Source organism: Oncorhynchus nerka, linkage group LG10 (assembly GCF_034236695.1).
Source record: "Oncorhynchus nerka isolate Pitt River linkage group LG10, Oner_Uvic_2.0, whole genome shotgun sequence".
In the NCBI taxonomy this organism is placed as follows: Eukaryota; Metazoa; Chordata; class Actinopteri; order Salmoniformes; family Salmonidae; genus Oncorhynchus; species Oncorhynchus nerka.
In genome coordinates, this window is record NC_088405.1 from 5,592,959 (window position 1) to 5,614,376 (window position 21,418).

The following is a 21,418-nucleotide window of genomic DNA, read 5'->3' on the forward strand; positions in this document are numbered from 1 at the left end:
GGCCAGGGCCATGTCTTAGTCAGGGCCATGCTCAGAGCAGCCTGGCGGGAGAAACATAGAGACAACACAGGGACGAGGTTAGGGTCAGGGCCATGTCTGTAGAGCTCAGAGCAGCCTGGGGGGAGAAACATAGAGACAACACAGGGACGAGGTTAGGGTCAGGGCCATGTCAGTAGAGCTCAGAGCAGCCTGGGGGGAGAAACATAGAGACAACACAGGGACGAGGTTAGGGTCAGGGCCATGTCTGTAGAGCTCAGAGCAGCCTGGGGGGAGAAACATAGACAACACAGGGACGAGGTTAGGGTCAGGGCCATGTCTGTAGAGCTCAGAGGTTAGGGTCAGGGCCATGTCTGTAGAGCTCAGAGCAGCCTGGGGGGAGAAACATAGAGACAACACAGGGACGAGGTTAGGGTCAGGGCCATGTCTGTAGAGCTCAGAGCAACCTGGGGGGAGAAACATAGAGACAACACAGGGACAAGGTTAGGGTCAGGGCCATGTCTGTAGAGGTCAGAGGTTAGGGTCAGGGCCATGTCTGTAGAGCTCAGAGCAGCCTGGGGGAGAAACATAGAGACAACACAGGGACGAGGTTAGTGTCAGGACCATGTCTGTAGAGCTCAGAGGTTAGGGTCAGGGCCATGTCTGTAGAGATCAGAGCAGCCTGGGGGGAGAAACATAGAGACAACACAGGGACGAGGTTAGGGTCAGGGCCATGTCTGTAGAGCTCAGAGCAGCCTGGGGGGAGAAACATAGAGACAACACAGGGACGAGGTTAGGGTCAGGGCCATGTCTGTAGAGCTCAGAGGTTAGGGTCAGGGCCATGTCTGTAGAGGTCAGAGCAGCCTGGGGGGAGAAACATAGAGACAACACAGGGACGAGGTTAGGGTCAGGGGTTAGAGACTTACTGTGTCTACAGGGTTAGAGACTCACTGTGTCTACAGGGTTAGAGACTCACTGTGTCTACAGGGTTAGAGACTCACTGTGTCTACAGGGGTAGAGACTCACTGTGTCTACAGGGTTAGAGACTCACTGTGTCTACAGGGTTAGAGACTTACTGTGTCTACAGGGTTAGAGACTCACTGTGTCTACAGGGTTAGAGACTCACTGTGTCTACAGGGTTAGAGACTCACTGTGTCTACAGGGTTAGAGACTCACTGTGTCTACAGGGTTAGAGACTCACTGTGTCTACAGGGTTAGAGACTCACTGTGTCTACAGGGTTAGAGACTCACTGTGTCTACAGGTTTTGGGTTAGAGACTCACTGTGTCTACAGGGTTAGAGACTTACTGTGTCTACAGGGTTAGAGACTCACTGTGTCTACAGGGTTAGAGACTCAGTGTCTATAAGGTTAGAGACTCACTGTGTCTACAGGGTTAGAGACTTACTGTGTCTACAGGGTTAGAGACTCACTGTGTCTACAGGGTTAGAGACTCACTGTGTCTACAGGGTTAGAGACTCACTGAATCTATAAGGTTTGGGTTAGAGACCCACTGTGTCTACAGGGTTAGAGACTCGCTGTGTCTACAGGGTTAGAGACTCACTGTGTCTATAAGGTTTGGGTTAGAGACTCACTGTGTCTACAGGGTTAGAGACTCACTGTGTCTATAAGGTTTGGGTTAGAGACTCACTGTGTCTACAGGGTTAGAGACTCACTGTGTCTACAGGGTTAGAGACTCACTGTGTCTACAGGGTTTGAGACTCACTGTGTGTGTAAGATTTGGGTTAGAGACTCACTGTGTCTATAAGGTTTGGGTTAGAGACTCACTGTGTCTACAGGGTTAGAGACTCACTATGTCTACAGGGTTAGAGACTCACTGTGTCTATAAGGTTAGAGACTAACTGTGTCTATAGGGTTAGAGACTCACTGTGTCTATAAGGTTAGAGACTCACTGTGTCTACAGGGATTGGGTTAGAGACTCACTGTGTCTACAGGGTTAGAGACTCACTGTGTCTACAGGGTTAGAGACTCACTGTGTCTACAAGGTTAGAGACTCACTGTGTCTACAGGGTTTGGGTTAGAGACTCACTGTGTCTACAGGGTTAGAGACTCACTGTGTCTACAGGGTTAGAGACTCACTGTGTCTACAGGGTTAGAGACTCATTGTGTCTACAGGGTTAGAGACTTACTGTGTCTACAGGGTTAGAGACTCACTGTGTCTACAGGGTTAGAGACTCACTGTGTCTATAGGGTTAGAGACTCACTGTGTCTACAGGGTTAGAGACTCACTGTGTCTACAGGGTTAGAGACTCACTGTGTCTATAAGGTTTGGGTTAGAGACTCACTGTGTCTACAGGGTTAGAGACTCACTGTGTCTATAAGGTTTGGGTTAGAGACTCACTGTGTCTATAAGGTTTGGGTTAGAGACTCACTGTGTCTACAGGGTTTGGGTTAGAGACTCACTGTGTCTACAGGGTTAGAGACTCACTGTGTCTACAGGGTTAGAGACTCACTTTGTCTATAAGGTTAGAGACTCACTGTGTCTACAGGGTTAGAGACTCACTGTGTCTATAAGGTTTGGGTTAGAGACTCACTGTGTCTATAAGGTTAGAGACTTACTGTGTCTACAGGGTTAAAGACTTACTGTGTCTACAGGGTTAGAGACTCACTGTGTCTATAAGGTTAGAGACTCACTGTGTCTACAGGGTTAGAGACTCACTGTGTCTATAAGGTTTGGGTTAGAGACTCACCGTGTCTACAGGGTTAGAGACTCACTGTGTCTACAGGGTTAGAGACTCACTATGTCTACAGGGTTAGAGACTCACTGTGTCTATAAGGTTAGAGACTCACTGTGTCTACAGGGTTAGAGACTCACTGTGTCTACAGGGTTTGGGTTAGAGAATCACTGTGTCTACAGGGTTTGGGTTAGAGACTCACTGTGTCTATAAGGTTTGGGTTAGAGACTCACTGTGTTTATAAGGTTTGGGTTAGAGACTCACTGTGTCTACAGGGTTAGATACTCACTGTGTCTACAGGGTTAGAGACTCACTGTGTCTACAGGGTTAGAGACTCACTGTGTCTACAGGGTTTGGGTTAGAGAGTCACTGTGTCTACAGGGTTAGAGACTCACTGTGTCTACAGGGTTAGAGACTCACTGTGTCTACAGGGTTAGAGACTCACTGTGTCTACAGGGTTAGAGACTCACTGTGTCTATAAGGTTAGAGACTCACTGTGTCTACAGGGTTAGAGACTCACTGTGTCTATAAGGTTTGGGTTAGAGACTCACTGTGTCGACAGGGTTTGGGTTAGAGACTCACTGTGTCTACAGGGTTAGAGACTCACTGTGTCTACAGGGTTAGAGACTCGCTGTGTCTATAAGGTTAGAGACTCACTGTGTCTACAGGGTTAGAGACTCACTGTGTCTACAGGGTTAGAGACTCACTGTGTCTACAGGGTTAGAGACTCACTGTGTCTATAGGGTTAGAGACTCACTGTGTCTACAGGGTTAGAGACTCACTGTCTCTACAGGGTTAGAGACGCACTGTGTCTACAGGGTTAGAGACCCACTGTGTCTATAAGGTTTGGGTTAGAGACTCACTGTGTCTACAGGGTTAGAGACTCACTGTGTCTATAAGGTTTGGGTTAGAGACTCACTGTGTCTATAAGGTTTGGGTTAGAGACTCACTGTGTCTACAGGGTTTGGGTTAGAGACTCACTGTGTCTACAGGGTTAGAGACTCACTGTGTCTACAGGGTTAGAGACTCACTGTGTCTATAAGGTTAGAGACTCACTGTGTCTACAGGGTTAGAGACTCACTGTGTCTATAAGGTTTGGGTTAGAGACTCACTGTGTCTACAGGGTTAGAGACTCACTGTGTATACAGGGTTAGAGACTCACTGTGTCGATAATGTTTGGGTTAGAGACTCACTGTGTCTATAAGGTTTGGTTTAGAGACCCACTCTGTCTACAGGGTTAGAGACTCACTGTGTCGATAAGGTTAGAGACTCACTGTGTCTATAAGGTTTGGGTTAGAGACTCACTGTGTCTACAGGGTTAGAGACTCACTTTGTCTATAAGGTTAGAGACTCACTGTGTCTACAGGGTTAGAGACTCACTGTGTCTATAAGGTTAGAGACTCACTGTGTCTACAGGGTTAGAGACTGACTGTGTCGATAAGGTTAGAGACTGACTGTGTCTATACGGTTTAGGTTAGAGACTCACTGTGTCTATAAGGTTTGGGTTAGAGACTCACTGTGTCTACAGGGTTAGAGACTCACTGTGTCTACAGGGTTAGAGACTCACTGTGTCTACAGGGTTAGAGACTCACTGTGTCTACAGGGTTAGAGACTCACTGTGTCTACAGGGTTAGAGACTACCTGTGTCTATAAGGTTAGAGACTCACTGTGTCTACAGGGTTAGAGACTCACTGTGTCTATAAGGTTTGGGTTAGAGACTCACTGTGTCTACAGGGTTAGAGACTCACTGTGTATACAGGGTTGGAGACTCACTGTGTCGATAATGTTTGGGTTAGAGACTCACTGTGTCTATAAGGTTTGGTTTAGAGACCCACTATGTCTACAGGGTTAGAGACTCACTGTGTCTAAGGTTTAGGTTAGAGACTCACTGTGTCTATAAGGTTTGGGTTAGAGACTCACTGTGTCGATAAGGTTTGGGTTAGAGACTCACTGTGTCTACAGGGTTAGAGACTCACTGTGTCTACAGGGTTAGAGACTCACTGTGTCTATAAGGTTAGAGACTCACTGTGTCTACAGGGTTAGAGACTCACTGTGTCGATAAGGTTAGAGACTCACTGTGTCTATAAGGTTTGGGTTAGAGACTCACTGTGTCTACAGGGTTAGAGACTCACTGTGTCTATAAGGTTTGGGTTAGAGACTCACTGTGTCTATAAGGTTTGGGTTAGAGACTCACTGTGTCTATAAGGTTAGGGTTAGAGACTCACTGTGTCTACAGGGTTAGAGACTCACTGTGTCTACAGGGTTAGAGACTCACTGTGTCTACAGGGTTAGAGACTCACTGTGTCTATACGGTTTGGGTTAGAGACTCACTGTGTCTACAGGGTTAGAGACTCACTGTGTCTACAGGGTTAGAGACTCACTGTGTCTACAGGGTTAGAGACTCACTGTGTCTACAGGGTTAGAAACTCACTGTGTCTACAGGATTAGAGACTCACTGTGTCTACAGGGTTAGAGACTCACTGTGTCTACAGGGTTAGAGACTCACTGTGTCTACAGGGTTAGAGACTCACTGTGTCTACAGGGTTAGAGACTCACTGTGCTAACAGGGTTAGAGACTCACTGTGTCTATAAGGTTAGAGACTCACTGTGTCTACAGGGTTAGAGACTCACTGTGTCTATAAGGTTTGGGTTAGAGACTCACTGTGTCTACAGGGTTAGAGACTCACTGTGTCTATAAGGTTTGGGTTAGAGACTCACTGTGTCGAGCGAGGCAGCAGCCCTGAGGTCAGGCAGGAAGCCCACCTCCAGCAGATGAAGCAGGAAGTTCTGGTCCTCTATCCCGTAGACCCGGTCCAGGAACAGAACCATGGCTGCCTTGTGGTCCGGACAGAACCCCGCTGACATATCAGGCTCCACCACAGACCCATCTAGACACACAACAGACAGACCAGAGTCAGGCTCCACCACAGACCCATCTAGACACACAACAGACAGACCAGAGTCAGACTCCACCACAGACCCATCTAGACACACAACAGACAGACCAGAGTCAGACTCCACCACTGACCCATCTAGACACACAACAGACCAGACTCCACCACAGACCCATCTAGACACACAACAGACAGACCAGAGTCAGACTCCACCACTGACCCATCTAGACACACAACAGACAGACTCCACCACTGACCCATCTAGACACACAGCAGACAGACCAGACTCCACCACTGACCCATCTAGACACACAACAGACCAGACTCTACCACTGACCCATCTAGACACACAACAGACAGACCAGACTCCACCACTGACCCATCTAGACACACAACAGACAGACCAGACTCCACCACTGACCCATCTAGACACACAACAGACAGACCAGACTCCACCACTGACCCATCTAGACACACAACAGACCAGACCAGACTCCACCACTGACCCATCTAGACACACAACAGACAGACCAGACTCAACCACTGACCCATCTAGACACACAACAGACAGACCAGACTCCACCACTGACCCATCTAGACACACAACAGACAGACCAGACTCCACCACTGACCCATCTAGACACACAACAGACAGATGGTTCTAGGTCAGTTTAACAGAGTAGTGTATGGTTCTAGGTCAGTTTAACAGAGTAGTGGATGGTTTTAGGTCAGTTTAACAGAGTAGTGGATGGTTTTAGGTCAGTTTAACAGAGTAGTGGATGGTTTTAGGTCAGTTTAACAGACAGTGGATGGTTCTAGGTCAGTTTAACAGAGTAGTGGATGGTTCTAGGTCAGTTTAACAGAGTAGTGGATGGTTCTAGTTCAGTTTAACAGACAGTAGTGGATGGTTCTAGTTTAACAGAGTAGTGGATGGTTCTAGGTCAGTTTAACAGAGTAGTGGATGGTTTTAGTTCAGTTTAACAGAGTAGTGGATGGTTCTAGGTCAGTTTAACAGAGTAGTGGATGGTTTTAGTTTAACAGAGTAGTGGATGGTTTTAGTTTAATAGAGTAGTGGATGGTTCTAGGTCAGTTTAACAGAGTAGTGGATGGTTCTAGGTCAGTTTAACAGAGTAGTGGATGGTTTTAGTTTAATAGAGTAGTGGATGGTTCTAGGTCAGTTTAACAGAGTAGTGGATGGTTTTAGGTCAGTTTAACAGAGTAGTGGATGGTTTTAGTTTAATAGAGTAGTGGATGGTTCTAGGTCAGTTTAACAGAGTAGTGGATGGTTCTAGGTCAGTTTAACAGAGTAGTGGATGGTTTTAGTTTAATAGAGTAGTGGATGGTTCTAGGTCAGTTTAACAGAGTAGTGGATGGTTTTAGTTTAACAGAGTAGTAGATAGTTCTAGGTCAGTTTAACAGAGTAGTGGATGGTTTTAGTTTTACAGAGTAGTAGATAGTTCTAGGTCAGTTTAACAGAGTAGTGGATGGTTCTAGGTCAGTTTAACAGAGTAGTGGATGGTTTTAGTTTAACAGAGTAGTGGATGGTTCTAGGTCAGTTTAACAGAGTAGTGGATGGTTTTAGTTTAACAGAGTAGTGGATGGTTCTAGGTCAGTTTAATAGAGTAGTGGATGGTTTTAGGTCAGTTTAACAGAGTAGTGGATGGTTTTAGTTTAACAGAGTAGTGGATGGTTCTAGGTCAGTTTAACAGAGTAGTGGATGGTTTTAGTTTAACAGAGTAGTGGATGGTTTTAGTTTAACAGAGTAGTGGATGGTTCTAGGTCAGTTTAACAGAGTAGTGGATGGTTCTAGGTCAGTTTAACAGAGTAGTGGATGGTTTTAGTTTAATAGAGTAGTGGATGGTTTTAGTTTAACAGAGTAGTGGATGGTTCTAGGTCAGTTTAACAGAGTAGTGGATGGTTCTAGGTCAGTTTAACAGAGTAGTGGATGGTTTTAGTTTAACAGAGTAGTGGATGGTTTTAGTTTAACAGAGTAGTGGATGGTTCTAGGTCAGTTTAACAGAGTAGTGGATGGTTTTAGTTTAACAGAGTAGTGGATGGTTTTAGGTCAGTTTAACAGAGTAGTGGATGGTTTTAGGTCAGTTTAACAGAGTAGTGGATGGTTCTAGTTCAGTTTAACAGAGTAGTGGATGGTTCTAAGTCAGTTTAACAGAGTAGTGGATGGTTTTAGGTCAGTTTAACAGAGTAGTGGATGGTTTTAGGTCAGTTTAACAGAGTAGTGGATGGTTCTAGTTCAGTTTAACAGAGTAGTGGATGGTTCTAGGTCAGTTTAACAGAGTAGTGGATGGTTCTAGGTCAGTTTAACAGAGTAGTGGATGGTTCTAGGTCAGTTTAACAGAGTAGTGGATGGTTTTAGTTTAACAGAGTAGTGGATGGTTTTAGGTCAGTTTAACAGAGTAGTGGATGGTTTTAGGTCAGTTTAACAGAGTAGTGGATGGTTCTAGTTCAGTTTAACAGAGTAGTGGATGGTTCTAGGTCAGTTTAACAGAGTAGTGGATGGTTCTAGGTCAGTTTAACAGAGTAGTGGATGGTTCTAGGTCAGTTTAACAGAGTAGTGGATGGTTTTAGTTTAACAGAGTAATGGATGGTTTTAGGTCAGTTTAACAGAGCAGTGGATTGTTCTAGGTCAGTTTAACAGAGTAGTGGATGGTTTTAGTTTAACAGAGTAGTGGATGGTTTTAGGTCAGTTTAACAGAGTAGTGGATGGTTTTAGTTTAACAGAGTAGTGGATGGTTTTAGGTCAGTTTAACAGAGTAGTGGATGGTTTTAGTTTAACAGAGTAGTGGATGGTTCTAGGTCAGTTTAACAGAGTAGTGGATGGTTTTAGTTTAACAGAGTAGTGGATGGTTTTAGGTCAGTTTAACAGAGTAGTGGATGGTTTTAGTTCAGTTTAACAGAGTAGTGGATGGTTCTAGGCAGTTTAACAGAGTAGTGGATGGTTTTAGGTCAGTTTAACAGAGTAGTGGATGGTTTTAGTTCAGTTTAACAGAGTAGTGGATGGTTCTAGGCAGTTTAACAGAGTAGTGGATGGTTTTAGGTCAGTTTAACAGAGTAGTAGATGGTTCTAGGTCAGTTTAACAGAGTAGTGGATGGTTTTAGGTCAGTTTAACAGAGTAGTGGATGGTTTTAGTTTAACAGAGTAGTAGATGGTTCTAGGTCAGTTTAACAGAGTAGTGGATGGTTTTAGTTTAACAGAGTAGTGGATGGTTCTAGGTCAGTTTAACAGAGTAGTGGATGGTTCTAGGTCAGTTTAACAGAGTAGTGGATGGTTCTAGGTCAGTTTAACAGAGTAGTGGATGGTTTCAGTTTAACAGAGTAGTGGATGGTTTTAGTTTAACAGAGTAGTGGATGGTTCTAGGTCAGTTTAACAGAGTAGTGGATGGTTCTAGGTCAGTTTAACAGAGTAGTGGATGGTTTTAGTTTAACAGAGTAGTGGATGGTTCTAAGTCAGTTTAACAGAGTAGTGGATGGTTTCAGTTTAACAGAGTAGTGGATGGTTTTAGGTCAGTTTAACAGAGTAGTGGATGGTTTTAGTTTAACAGAGTAGTGGATGGTTTTAGTTTAACAGAGTAGTGGATGGTTCTAGGTCAGTTTAACAGAGTAGTGGATGGTTCTAGGTCAGTTGAACAGAGTAGTGGATGGTTCTAGGTCAGTTGAACAGAGTAGTGGATGGTTCTAGGTCAGTTTAACAGAGTAGTGGATGGTTCTAGGTCAGTTTAACAGAGTAGTGGATGGTTTTAGTTTAACAGAGTAGTGGATGGTTCTAGGTCAGTTTAACAGAGTAGTGGATGGTTCTAGTTTAACAGAGTAGTGGATGGTTCTAGTTCAGTTTAACAGAGTAGTGGATGGTTCTAGGCCAGTTTAACAGAGTAGTGGATGGTTCTAGGTCAGTTCGGGTGAACCTTGGGTAATATCTACACCCCTGCAACGCCTGAGAGGTTTAGTGGGGAGAGTATCCACCCACCTTTGGCCAGAGTTGGCATTGGGAACAGGATGCTGATCACTCCTTCCAGGTCCTCTATGGGGATCAGGGAACGTAGGATGGCTCGTATCCTGATGGCCTCACCCTTCCCAGCATGAATCAGCTGGAAAACACACAACACCCCCCCCTCAGGGAATGTCCGTATCCCAAATGTGATGAGTCTTAATGTGTCTGGACCCCAGGAAGATCGAGGCAGCAGCTAACGGGGGTCCGTAATAATGACAAAATACAACTTTATTCCTATATAGAACACTACTGTTGACCAGAGCCCTATTCCCTATATAGAACACTACTGTTGACCAGAGCCCTATTCCCTATATAGAACACTACTGTTAACCAGAGCCCTATTCCCTATATAGAACACTACTTTTGACCAGAGCCCTCTTCCCTATATAGAACACTACTGTTGACCAGAGCCCTATTCCCTATATAGAACACTACTTTAGACCAGAACCCTATTCCCTATATAGTACCCTACTGTTGACCAGAGCCCTATATATAATATATATAATATAATTTAACAACCATCACTCTAGCATGACCCTGGTTCTAAAAGTGTCCCTATTGGCTCTTACAGTGTCCCTGTCTCAGATAGCACCCTATTGGCTCTTACAGTGTCCCTGTCTCAGATAGCACCCTATTGGCTCTTACAGTGTCCCTGTCTCAGATAGCACCCTATTGGCTCTTACAGTGTCCCTGTCTCAGATAGCACCCTATTGGCTCTTACAGTGTCCCTGTCTCAGATAGCACCCTATTGGCTCTTACAGTGTCTCAGATAGCACCCTATTGGCTCTTACAGTGTCCCTGTCTCAGATAGCACCCTATTGGCTCTTACAGTGTCCCTGTCTCAGATAGCACCCTATTGGCTCTTACAGTGTCCCCGTCTCAGATAGCACCCTATTGGCTCTAACAGTGTCTCAGATAGCACCCTATTGGCTCTAACAGTGTCTCAGATAGCACCCTATTGGCTCTTAGTGTCCCTGTCTCAGATAGCACCCTATTGGCTCTTACAGTGTCTCAGATAGCACCCTATTGGCTCTTACAGTGTCTCAGATAGCACCCTATTGGCTCTTACAGTGTCTCAGATAGCACCCTATTGGCTCTTACAGTGTCCCTGTCTCAGATAGCACCCTATTGGCTCTTAGTGTCCCTGTCTCAGATAGCACCCTATTGGCTCTAACAGTGTCTCAGATAGCACCCTATTGGCTCTTACAGTGTCCCTGTCTCAGATAGCACCCTATTGGCTCTTAGTGTCCCTGTCTCAGATAGCACCCTATTGGCTCTTACAGTGTCTCAGATAGCACCCTATTGGCTCTTACAGTGTCCCTGTCTCAGATAGCACCCTATTGGCTCTTAGTGTCCCTGTCTCAGATAGCACCCTATTGGCTCTTACAGTGTCTCAGATAGCACCCTATTGGCTCTTACAGTGTCCCTGTCTCAAAGCTACCCTATTGGTTCTAAGACTGCCTGTCCGTTTGTCAGTCAATCAGTCAGTCAGTCTGTCTGTCTAAGGCATTGACTCCCCCTCTATCTGTGACTCACGTGCATCTCAGGGGCGCAGCGCCCCACCAGGTCTGTGTGTGTGTGTGTGTGTGTGTGTGTGTGTGTGTGTGTGTGTGCGTGCGTGCGTGTGTGTGTGCGTGTGACTCACATGCAGGTCTGTGTGTGTGTCTGTGTGTGTGTGCGTGCGTGCGTGTGCGTGTGACTCACGTGCATCTCAGGGGCACAGCGCCCCAGCAGGTCTATGAGGGCTGCGTAGAAGGTCATTATAGCGTTTCCCATGTGAATAGTGTCGTCTTCCTCATCCTCCAATAACGCCTCACTGCTGAGGACACACACACACACACACACACACACACACACACACACACACACACACACACACACACACACACACACACACACACACAGTACAAGTCAACAGTTTGGACACACCTACTCATTCAAGGGTATTTCCTTATTTGTACTGTTTTCTACATTGTATAATAATATTGAAGACATCAAACTATGAAATAACACAAATGGAATCACGTAGTAACCAAGAAAGTGTTACACCAATCAAAATACATTTGAGATCCGTCAAAGTAGCCAGCCTTTGCCTTGATGACAGCTTTGCAAGCTCTTGGCGTTCTCTCAACCAGCTTCATGAGGAATGCTTTTCCAACAGTCTTGAAGGAGTTCCCACATATGCTGAGCACTTGTTGGCTGATTTTCCTTCCCTCTGCGGTCCAACTCATCCCAAAACCATCTCAATTGGGTTGAGGTCAGGTGATTGTGGAGGCCAGGTCATCTGATGCAGCACTCCATCACTCTCCTTCTTGGTCAAATAGCCCTTACACAGCCTGGAAGTGTGTTGGGTCATTGTTTCTGAGTCTGATGCCTGATAAGAGTAGGGCAGACTACCTAAGGGACTTTTATAGAACACCTGGCAGCATGGCCAGACAGAACAGGAACACTGAGGAGTAATGAGGACATACTCTGGCACGGGGGAGGCAGGAGAGAGTCCAGACGGAGGGAGAGTGGACGGCAGAGAACAAGGGGGGGGGGTAGATTTGGAGTTGGAGGGGGAGGAGAAAGGGAGAGAGCGAGAGAGACACAGAAGGTGAGAGAGAACGGGACAGAGAGAGGTACTATAGAGGTAGGAGAAGAACCCATCCCTACAGTGTTAGGGTTAGAGCCCAGTTCAATGGAACCAACAGTGTCCTGCTATGGCAGGGGTACCTACAGTGTCCTGCTGGCCTCTGAGGTAGGGGAGGGCCCGTCTCTACAGGGGTCCTCTGATATCTTGATGGCTTCCATCATGGCTGCCAGGAGACCATTCCCCCCCTCTCCGCGCAGGGCGGGGCCAAAGCACTCGGGACGACGAATCAGCAGCCTCACCACCACGTTAGCGTTCTCCTCCACACTCTCACCTGATAGGACGACAGGTAAATAATGACATCATTCATAACTACAATACCTCTCACCTGATAGGACGACAGGTAAATAATGACATCATTCATAACTACAATACCTCTCACCTGATAGGACGACAGGTAAATAATGACATCATTCATAACTACAATACCTCTCACCTGATAGGACGACAGGTAAATAATGACATCATTCATAACTACAATACCTCTCACCTGATAGGACGACAGGTAAATAATGACATCATTCATAACTACAATACCTCTCACCTGATAGGACGACAGGTAAATAATGACATCATTCATAACTACAATACCTCTCACCTGATAGGACGACAGGTAAATAATGACATCATTCATAACTACAATACCTCTCACCTGATAGGACGACAGGTAAATAATGACATCATTCATAACTACAATACCTCTCACCTGATAGGACGACAGGTAAATAATGACATCATTCATAACTACAATACCTCTCACCTGATAGGACGACAGGTAAATAATGACATCATTCATAACTACAATACCTCTCACCTGATAGGACGACAGGTAAATAATGACATCATTCATAACTACAATACCTCTCACCTGATAGGACGACAGGTAAATAATGACATCATTCATAACTACAATACCTCTCACCTGATAGGACGACAGGTAAATAATGACATCATTCATAACTACAATACCTCTCACCTGAGACCACGGGTAAATAATGACATCATTCATAACTACAATACCTCTCACCTGATAGGACGACAGGTAAATAATGACATCATTCATAACTACAATACCTCTCACCTGATAGGACGACAGGTAAATAATGACATCATTCATAACTACAATACCTCTCACCTGATAGGACGACAGGTAAATAATGACATCATTCATAACTACAATACCTCTCACCTGATAGGACGACAGGTAAATAATGACATCATTCATAACTACAATACCTCTCACCTGATAGGACGACAGGTAAAGATTTCAATAGAGACTTCAATACCTCAACCGTGGAAGTATTTAACAGATTGCTACTACATCTCCTTCAACCAACCAATAACCAAGATCATCTACCAACCACAGTCAAATGTTATCATGAAATGGAGGATGATATGAAAATAACCAAGATCATCTACCAACCAGAGTCAAATGTTATCATGAAATGAAGGATGATATGAAAATAACCAAGATCATCTACCAACCAGAGTCAAATGTTATCATGAAATGAAAGATTATATGAAAATAACCAAGATCATCTACCAACCACAGTCAAATGTTATCATGAAATGAAAGACAATTAGGTAATAAATGCACATGTACCGTTACAGAACACTGCAAAGCGGAGGAAGTCGAGGTATCTCTCTCCTTCCACGGGGTTCCAGCCGATGTCAGGGTATCCTTTAGATACCAGCATGGAGCAGCTCTGGAGACCACAGCCAGCCAAGTACTGCACCACCTAGGGAAGAGGAGGCAGAGGGAGAGGGTTAGAAAGGTCTGGCTCAGGACTTCACGCTGTCAGAGGGAAGAGGAGGCAGAGGGAGAGGGTTAGAAAGGTCTGGCTCAGGACTTCACGCTGTCAGAGGGAAGAGGAGGCAGAGGGAGAGGGTTAGAAAGGTCTGGCTCAGGACTTCACGCTGTCAGAGGGAAGAGGAGGCAGAGGGAGAGGGTTAGAAAGGTCTGGCTCAGGACTTCACGCTGTCAGAGGGAAGAGGAGGCAGAGGGAGAGGGTTAGAAAGGTCTGGCTCAGGACTTCACGCTGTCAGAGTGAAGAGGAGGCAGAGGGAGAGGGTTAGAAAGGTCTGGCTCAGGACTTCACGCTGTCAGAGGGAAGAGGAGGCAGAGGGAGAGGGTTAGAAAGGTCTGGCTCAGGACTTCACGCTGTCAGAGGAGGCAGAGGGAGAGGGTTAGAAAGGTCTGGCTCAGGACTTCATGCTGTCAGAGGGAAGAGGAGGCAGAGGGAGAGGGTTAGAAAGGTCTGGCTCAGGACTTCACGCTGTCAGAGGGAAGAGGAGGCAGAGGGAGAGGGTTAGAAAGGTCTGGCTCAGGACTTCCCGCTGTCAGAGGAGGCAGAGGGAGAGGGTTAGAAAGGTCTGGCTCAGGACTTCACGCTGTCAGAGGGAAGAGGAGGCAGAGGGAGAGGGTTAGAAAGGTCTGGCTCAGAACTTCACGCTGTCAGAGGGAAGAGGAGGCAGAGGGAGAGGGTTAGAAAGGTCTGGCTCAGGACTTCACGCTGTCAGAGGGAAGAGGAGGCAGAGGGAGAGGGTTAGAAAGGTCTGGCTCAGGACTTCACGCTGTCAGAGTGAAGAAAAGTCTGGCTCAGGAGGCAGAGGGAGAGGGTTAGAAAGGTCTGGCTCAGGACTTCACGCTGTCAGAGGGAAGAGGAGGCAGAGGGAGAGGGTTAGAAAGGTCTGGCTCAGGACTTCACGCTGTCAGAGGAGGCAGAGGGAGAGGGTTAGAAAGGTCTGGCTCAGGACTTCATGCTGTCAGAGGGAAGAGGAGGCAGAGGGAGAGGGTTAGAAAGGTCTGGCTCAGGACTTCACGCTGTCAGAGGGAAGAGGAGGCAGAGGGAGAGGGTTAGAAAGGTCTGGCTCAGGACTTCACGCTGTCAGAGGAGGCAGAGGGAGAGGATTAGAAAGGTCTGGCTCAGGACTTCATGCTGTCAGAGGGAAGAGGAGGCAGAGGGAGAGGGTTAGAAAGGTCTGGCTCAGGACTTCATGCTGTCAGAGGGAAGAGGAGGCAGAGGGAGAGGGTTAGAAAGGTCTGGCTCAGGACTTCATGCTGTCAGAGGGAAGAGGAGGCAGAGGGAGAGGGTTAGACAGGTCTGGCTCAGGACTTCACGCTGTCAGAGTGAAGAGGAGGCAGAGGGAGAGGGTTAGAAAGGTCTGGCTCAGGACTTCACGCTGTCAGAGGAGGCAGAGGGAGAGGGTTAGAAAGGTCTGGCTCAGGACTTCACGCTGTCAGAGGAGGCAGAGGGAGAGGGTTAGAAAGGTCTGGCTCAGGACTTCACGCTGTCAGAGGGAAGAGGGTCTGGCTCAGGCAGAGGGAGAGGGTTAGAAAGGTCTGGCTCAGGACTTCACGCTGTCAGAGGAGGCAGAGGGAGAGGGTTAGAAAGGTCTGGCTCAGGACTTCACGCTGTCAGAGGGAAGAGGAGGCAGAGGGAGAGGGTTCAATAGTTCCTATTGAATCACGAGGAGCCCCACGGTGGAGGACATCAGAGAGGAATAAACTAGGATTCCTATTGAACCAGGAAGAGCCCCACGGTGGAGGACATCAGAGAGGAATAAACTAGGATTCCTATTGAACCAGGAGGAGCCCAGAGGAGAGGGTTAGGTGGAGGACATCAGAGAGGAATGAACTAGGATTCCTATTGAACCAGGAGGAGCCCCGCGGTGGAGGTCATCAGAGAGGAATAAACTAGGATTCCTATTGAACCTGGAAGAGCCCCACGGTGGAGGACATCAGAGAGGAATAAACTAGGATTCCTATTGAACCTGGAAGAGCCCCACGGTGGAGGACATCAGAGAGGAATAAACTAGGATTCCTATTGAACCTGGAAGAGCCCCACGGTGGAGGACATCAGAGAGGAATAAACTAGGATTCCTATTGAACCAGGAGGAGCCCCACGGTGGAGGTCATCAGAGAGGAATAAACTAGGATTCCTATTGAACCAGGAAGAGCCCCATGGTGGAGGACATCAGAGAGGAATAAACTAGGATTCCTATTGAACCAGGAGGAGCCCCACGGTGGAGGACATCAGAGAGGAATGAACTAGGATTCCTATTGAACCAGGAAGAGCCCCACGGTGGAGGACATCAGAGAGGAATAAACTAGGATTCCTATTGAACCAGGAGGAGCCCCACGGTGGAGGACATCAGAGAGGAATAAACTAGGATTCCTATTGAACCAGGAAGAGCCCCACGGTGGAGGACATCAGAGAGGAATGAACTAGGATTCCTGTTGAACCAGGAAGAGCCCCACAGTGGAGGACATCAGAGAGGAACAAACTAGGATTCCTCTTGAACCAGGAGGAGCCCCACGGTGGAGGTCATCAGAGAGGAATAAACTAGGATTCCTATTGAACCTGGAAGAGCCCCACGGTGGAGGACATCAGAGAGGAATAAACTAGGATTCCTATTGAACCAGGAAGAGCCCCACGGTGGAGGACATCAGAGAGGAATAAACTAGGATTCCTATTGAACCTGGAAGAGCCCCACGGTGGAGGACATCAGAGAGGAATAAACTAGGATTCCTATTGAACCTGGAAGAGCCCCACGGTGGAGGTCATCAGAGAGGAATAAACTAGGATTCCTATTGAACCAGGAGGAGCCCCACGGTGGAGGACATCAGAGAGGAATAAACTAGGATTCCTATTGAACCAGGAGGAGCCCCACGGTGGAGGTCATCAGAGAGGAATAAACTAGGATTCCTATTGAACCAGGAGGAGCCCCACGGTGGAGGACAGCAGAGTTCCTCTGCAGTCTTGTTATCTGCATATTGCTTCAATGGGATGATTAGCATCATTTAATCAACCAAACATGACCATTAGCTTGCTACTGCACCATACAGTACACATCTCCTGTTCACTACCACACAGCTACATGTGAGTTTACATTTAAAGTGTACCTGTCTGTTCTCCTGGCTGTAGTCTTTAAGGGAACAATACTGTACCTCTATACTGTACCTCTATACTGTACCTCTATACTGTACCTATACGTTGGGTACAGGGTGGGCTGAACAAGTTAGATTGCTGGTAGAGTTGGGTCTTGTCTTACTTTCTCCAGGTCTGGTTCCCTCATGGCCAGAGCCAGTTCGTATTGTATCTCTATACTGTACCTCTATACGTTGGGTACAGGGTGGGCTGAACAAGTTAGATTGCTGGTAGAGTTGGGTCTTGTCTTACTTTCTCCAGGTCTGGTTCCCTCAGGGCCAGAGCCAGTTCGTTGTTGTCCATCACAGAGGCAGCGGCCACATCTAGTGGAGTAGAGCCTCGCATGGAGGGAGACGCTGGGGACACAGAGAGGGAGGGGGGGGCAACACACACAGAGGGAGGGGGCAACACACACAGAGGGAGGGAGAGAGAGACACACAGAGAGGGAGAGAGAGAGACACACAGAGAGGGAGAGAGACACTCAGAGAGGGAGAGAGACACACAGAGAGGGAGAGAGACACACACAGAGAGAGAGAGAGACACACACAGAGAGGGAGAGAGAGAGAGAGAGACACACACAGAGAGGGAGAGAGAGACACACAGAGAGAGAGAGAGACACACAGAGAGAGAGAGAGACACACACAGAGAGAGAGAGAGAGACACACACCATTATCTCCAGCAAGCTAAAGCGTCAGTTAAAACCTATGGAGCGTACCAAAGCACCCCAGATCTCATCAGATACAAATAGAAAAGACAACGTCTGCATCCAGAATATCAAGCCTCTCCCTAGAAAGTGCCCTACTCTCAATGTAAATCCTTTCGTCTCTGGTCAGCAGTAGAGCAGGACGTAGTGAATAGGGAGCCATTTTAGACACTCACCAAGCCCGACGCTGCTGTTCTCCAGCAGGTAGCTGAGGTGGTCGAACATGGCTTTCTGGTTCTGTCTACTGATGCGACAGAAGTAACACAGGAAACGACAGCAGTTGGCCACCATCTTAGGGAAGGTGATTTCCTGAACAACAAGTCACAGACAAGGAGCAGACAAGTCAACGCAGTTTTACTCTGCTTTCCAAATGTTACACAGTGAACGGGACAGGAAGTGACGTTAGTTACACAGTGAACGGGACAGGAAGTGACGTTAGTTACACAGTGAACGAGACAGGAAGTGACGTTAGAAGTGTTACACAGTGAACGAGACAGGAAGTGACGTTAGAAGTGTTACACAGTGAACGGGACAGGAAGTGACGTTAGTAATGTTACATAGTGAACGGGACAGGAAGTGACATTAGATGTGTTACACAGTGAACGGGACAGGAAGTGACATTAGATGTGTAACACAGTGAACGGGACAGGAAGTGACGTTAGTAATGTTACACAGTGAACGGGACAGGAAGTGACATTAGTTACACAGTGAACGGGACAGGAAGTGACGTTAGAAGTGTTACACAGTGAACGGGACAGGAAGTGACGTTAGTAATGTTACATAGTGAACGGGACAGGAAGTGATGTTAGTAATGTTACATAGTGAACGGGACAGGAAGTGACGTTAGAAGTGTTACACAGTGAACGGGACAGGAAGTGATGTTAGATGTGTTACACAGTGAATGGGACAGGAAGCGACATTAGAAGTGTTACACAGTGAACGAGACAGGAAGTGACATTAGAAGTGTTACACAGTGAACGGGACAGGAAGTGACGTTAGTAATGTTACACAGTGAACGGGACAGGAAGTGACATTAGTTACACAGTGAACGGTACAGGAAGTGATGTTAGTAATGTTACACAGTGAACGGGACATGAAGTGACGTTAGAAGTGTTACACAGTGAACGGTACAGGAAGTGATGTTAGTAATGTTACATAGTGAACGGGACAGGAAGTGACGTTAGTTACACAGTGAACGGGACAGGAAGTGACGTTAGTTACACAGTGAACGGGACAGGAAGTGACATTAGTAATGTTACACAGTGAACGGGACAGGAAGTGATGTTAGTTACACAGTGAACGGGACAGGAAGTGACATTAGAAGTGTTACACAGTGAACGGGACAGGAAGTGACATTAGAAGTGTTACACAGTGAACGGGACAGGAAGTGATGTTAGTAATGTTACATAGTGAACGGGACAGGAAGTGACGTTAGTAATGTTACATAGTGAACAGGACAGGAAGTGACGTTAGAAGTGTTAGACAGTGAACGAGACAGGAAGTGACGTTAGAAGTGTTACACAGTGAACGAGACAGGAAGTGACGTTAGAAGTGTTACACAGTGAACGAGACAGGAAGTGACGTTAGAAGTGTTACACAGTGAACGAGACAGGAAGTGACATTACAACTGCATCTTGCCTATGCCGTTCTGCACCATCACTCGTTCATATATCTTTATGTACATATTCTTTATCCCCTTACACTGTGTATAAGACAGTAGTTGTGGAATTGTTAGGTTAGATTACTCGTTGGTTATCACTGCATTGTCGGAACGAGAAGCACAAGCATTTCGCTACACTCGCATTAACATCTGCTAACCATGTGTATGTCACCAATAACATCTGCTAACCATGTGTATGTGACAAATACATTTGATTTGAACAATGACATGACATCAATGATCTATCAATCACTAATGATATCAATAAACTATCAATCACTCATGGTATCAATCACTAATGATATCAATAAACTATCAATCACTCATGGTATCAATCACTAATGATATCAATAAACTATCAATCACTCATGGTATCAATCACTAATGATATCAATAAACGATCAATCACTCATGATATCAATCACTAATGATATCAATAAACTATCAATCACTCATGGTATCAATAAACTATCAATCACTCATGGTATCAATCACTAATGATATCAATAAACTATCAATCACTCATGGTATCAATAAACTATCAATCACTCATGGTATCAATCACTAATGATATCAATAAACTATCAATCACTCATGGTATCAATAAACTATCAATCACTCATGGTATCAATCACTAATGATATCAATAAACTATCAATCACTCATGGTATCAATAAACTATCAATCACTCATGGTATCAATCACTAATGATATCAATAAACTATCAATCACTCATGGTATCAATCACTCATGATATCAATAAACTATCAATCACTCATGGTATCAATCACTCATGATATCAATAAACTATCAATCACTCATGATATCAATAAACTATCAATCACTCATGGTATCAATCACTAATGATATCAATAAACTATCAATCACTCATGGTATCAATCACTCATGATATCAATAAACTATCAATCACTAATGACATCAATAAACTATCAATCACTCATGGTATCAATAAACTATCAATCACTAATGATATCAATAAACTATCAATCACTAATGATATCAATAAACTATCAATTACCAATGATATCAATAAACTATCAATCACTAATGATATCAATAAACTATCAATCACTAATGACATCAATAAACTATCAATCACCAATGATATCAATAAACTAGCAATCACTAATGATATCAATAAACTATCAATCACTCATGGTATCAATCACTAATGATATCAATAAACTATCAATCACTCATGGTATCAATCACTAATGATATCAATAAACTATCAATCAACAATGACATCAATAAACTATCAATCACCAATGACATCAATGAATTATCAATCACTCATGGTATCAATCACTCATGATATCAATAAACTATCAATCACTAATGATATCAATAAACTATCAATCACTCATGGTATCAATCACTCATGATATCAATAAACTATCAATCACTCATGGTATCAATCACTAATGATATCAATAAACTATCAATCACTCATGGTATCAATCACTAATGATATCAATAAACTATCAATCACTCATGGTATCAATCACTAATGATATCAATAAACTATCAATCAACAATGACATCAATAAACTATCAATCACCAATGACATCAATGAATTATCAATCACTCATGGTATCAATCACTCATGATATCAATAAACTATCAATCACTAATGATATCAATAAACTATCAATCACTCATGGTATCAATCACTCATGATATCAATAAACTATCAATCACTCATGGTATCAATCACTAATGATATCAATAAACTATCAATCACTCATGGTATCAATCACTAATGATATCAATAAACTATCAATCACTCATGGTATCAATAAACTATCAATCACTCATGGTATCAATCACTAATGATATCAATAAACGATCAATCACTCATGGTATCAATCACTAATGATATCAATAAACGATCAATCACT

The 21,418-nt window shown here is 45.1% G+C and overlaps 1 protein-coding gene across 1 annotated transcript in view; it reads right to left on the reverse strand.

The window, feature by feature from the left end:
* Positions 1-31: 31 nt before the first annotated feature.
* LOC135573567 (ryanodine receptor 2-like) overlaps positions 32-21,418 on the reverse strand; it is a 64,316-nt gene continuing 42,929 nt past the window's right edge. The window contains exons 13-23 of the mRNA XM_065022827.1: positions 18,012-18,144; positions 17,385-17,488; positions 13,805-13,940; positions 12,289-12,475; positions 11,274-11,388; positions 9,546-9,666; positions 5,388-5,557; positions 760-840; positions 601-658; positions 289-443; positions 32-115 (exon numbers count right to left, since the gene is read on the reverse strand). Of these exons, the coding sequence (XP_064878899.1) occupies positions 32-115; positions 289-443; positions 601-658; positions 760-840; positions 5,388-5,557; positions 9,546-9,666; positions 11,274-11,388; positions 12,289-12,475; positions 13,805-13,940; positions 17,385-17,488; positions 18,012-18,144 (1,344 nt within the window). The remainder of the gene's footprint in view (positions 116-288; positions 444-600; positions 659-759; positions 841-5,387; positions 5,558-9,545; positions 9,667-11,273; positions 11,389-12,288; positions 12,476-13,804; positions 13,941-17,384; positions 17,489-18,011; positions 18,145-21,418) is intronic.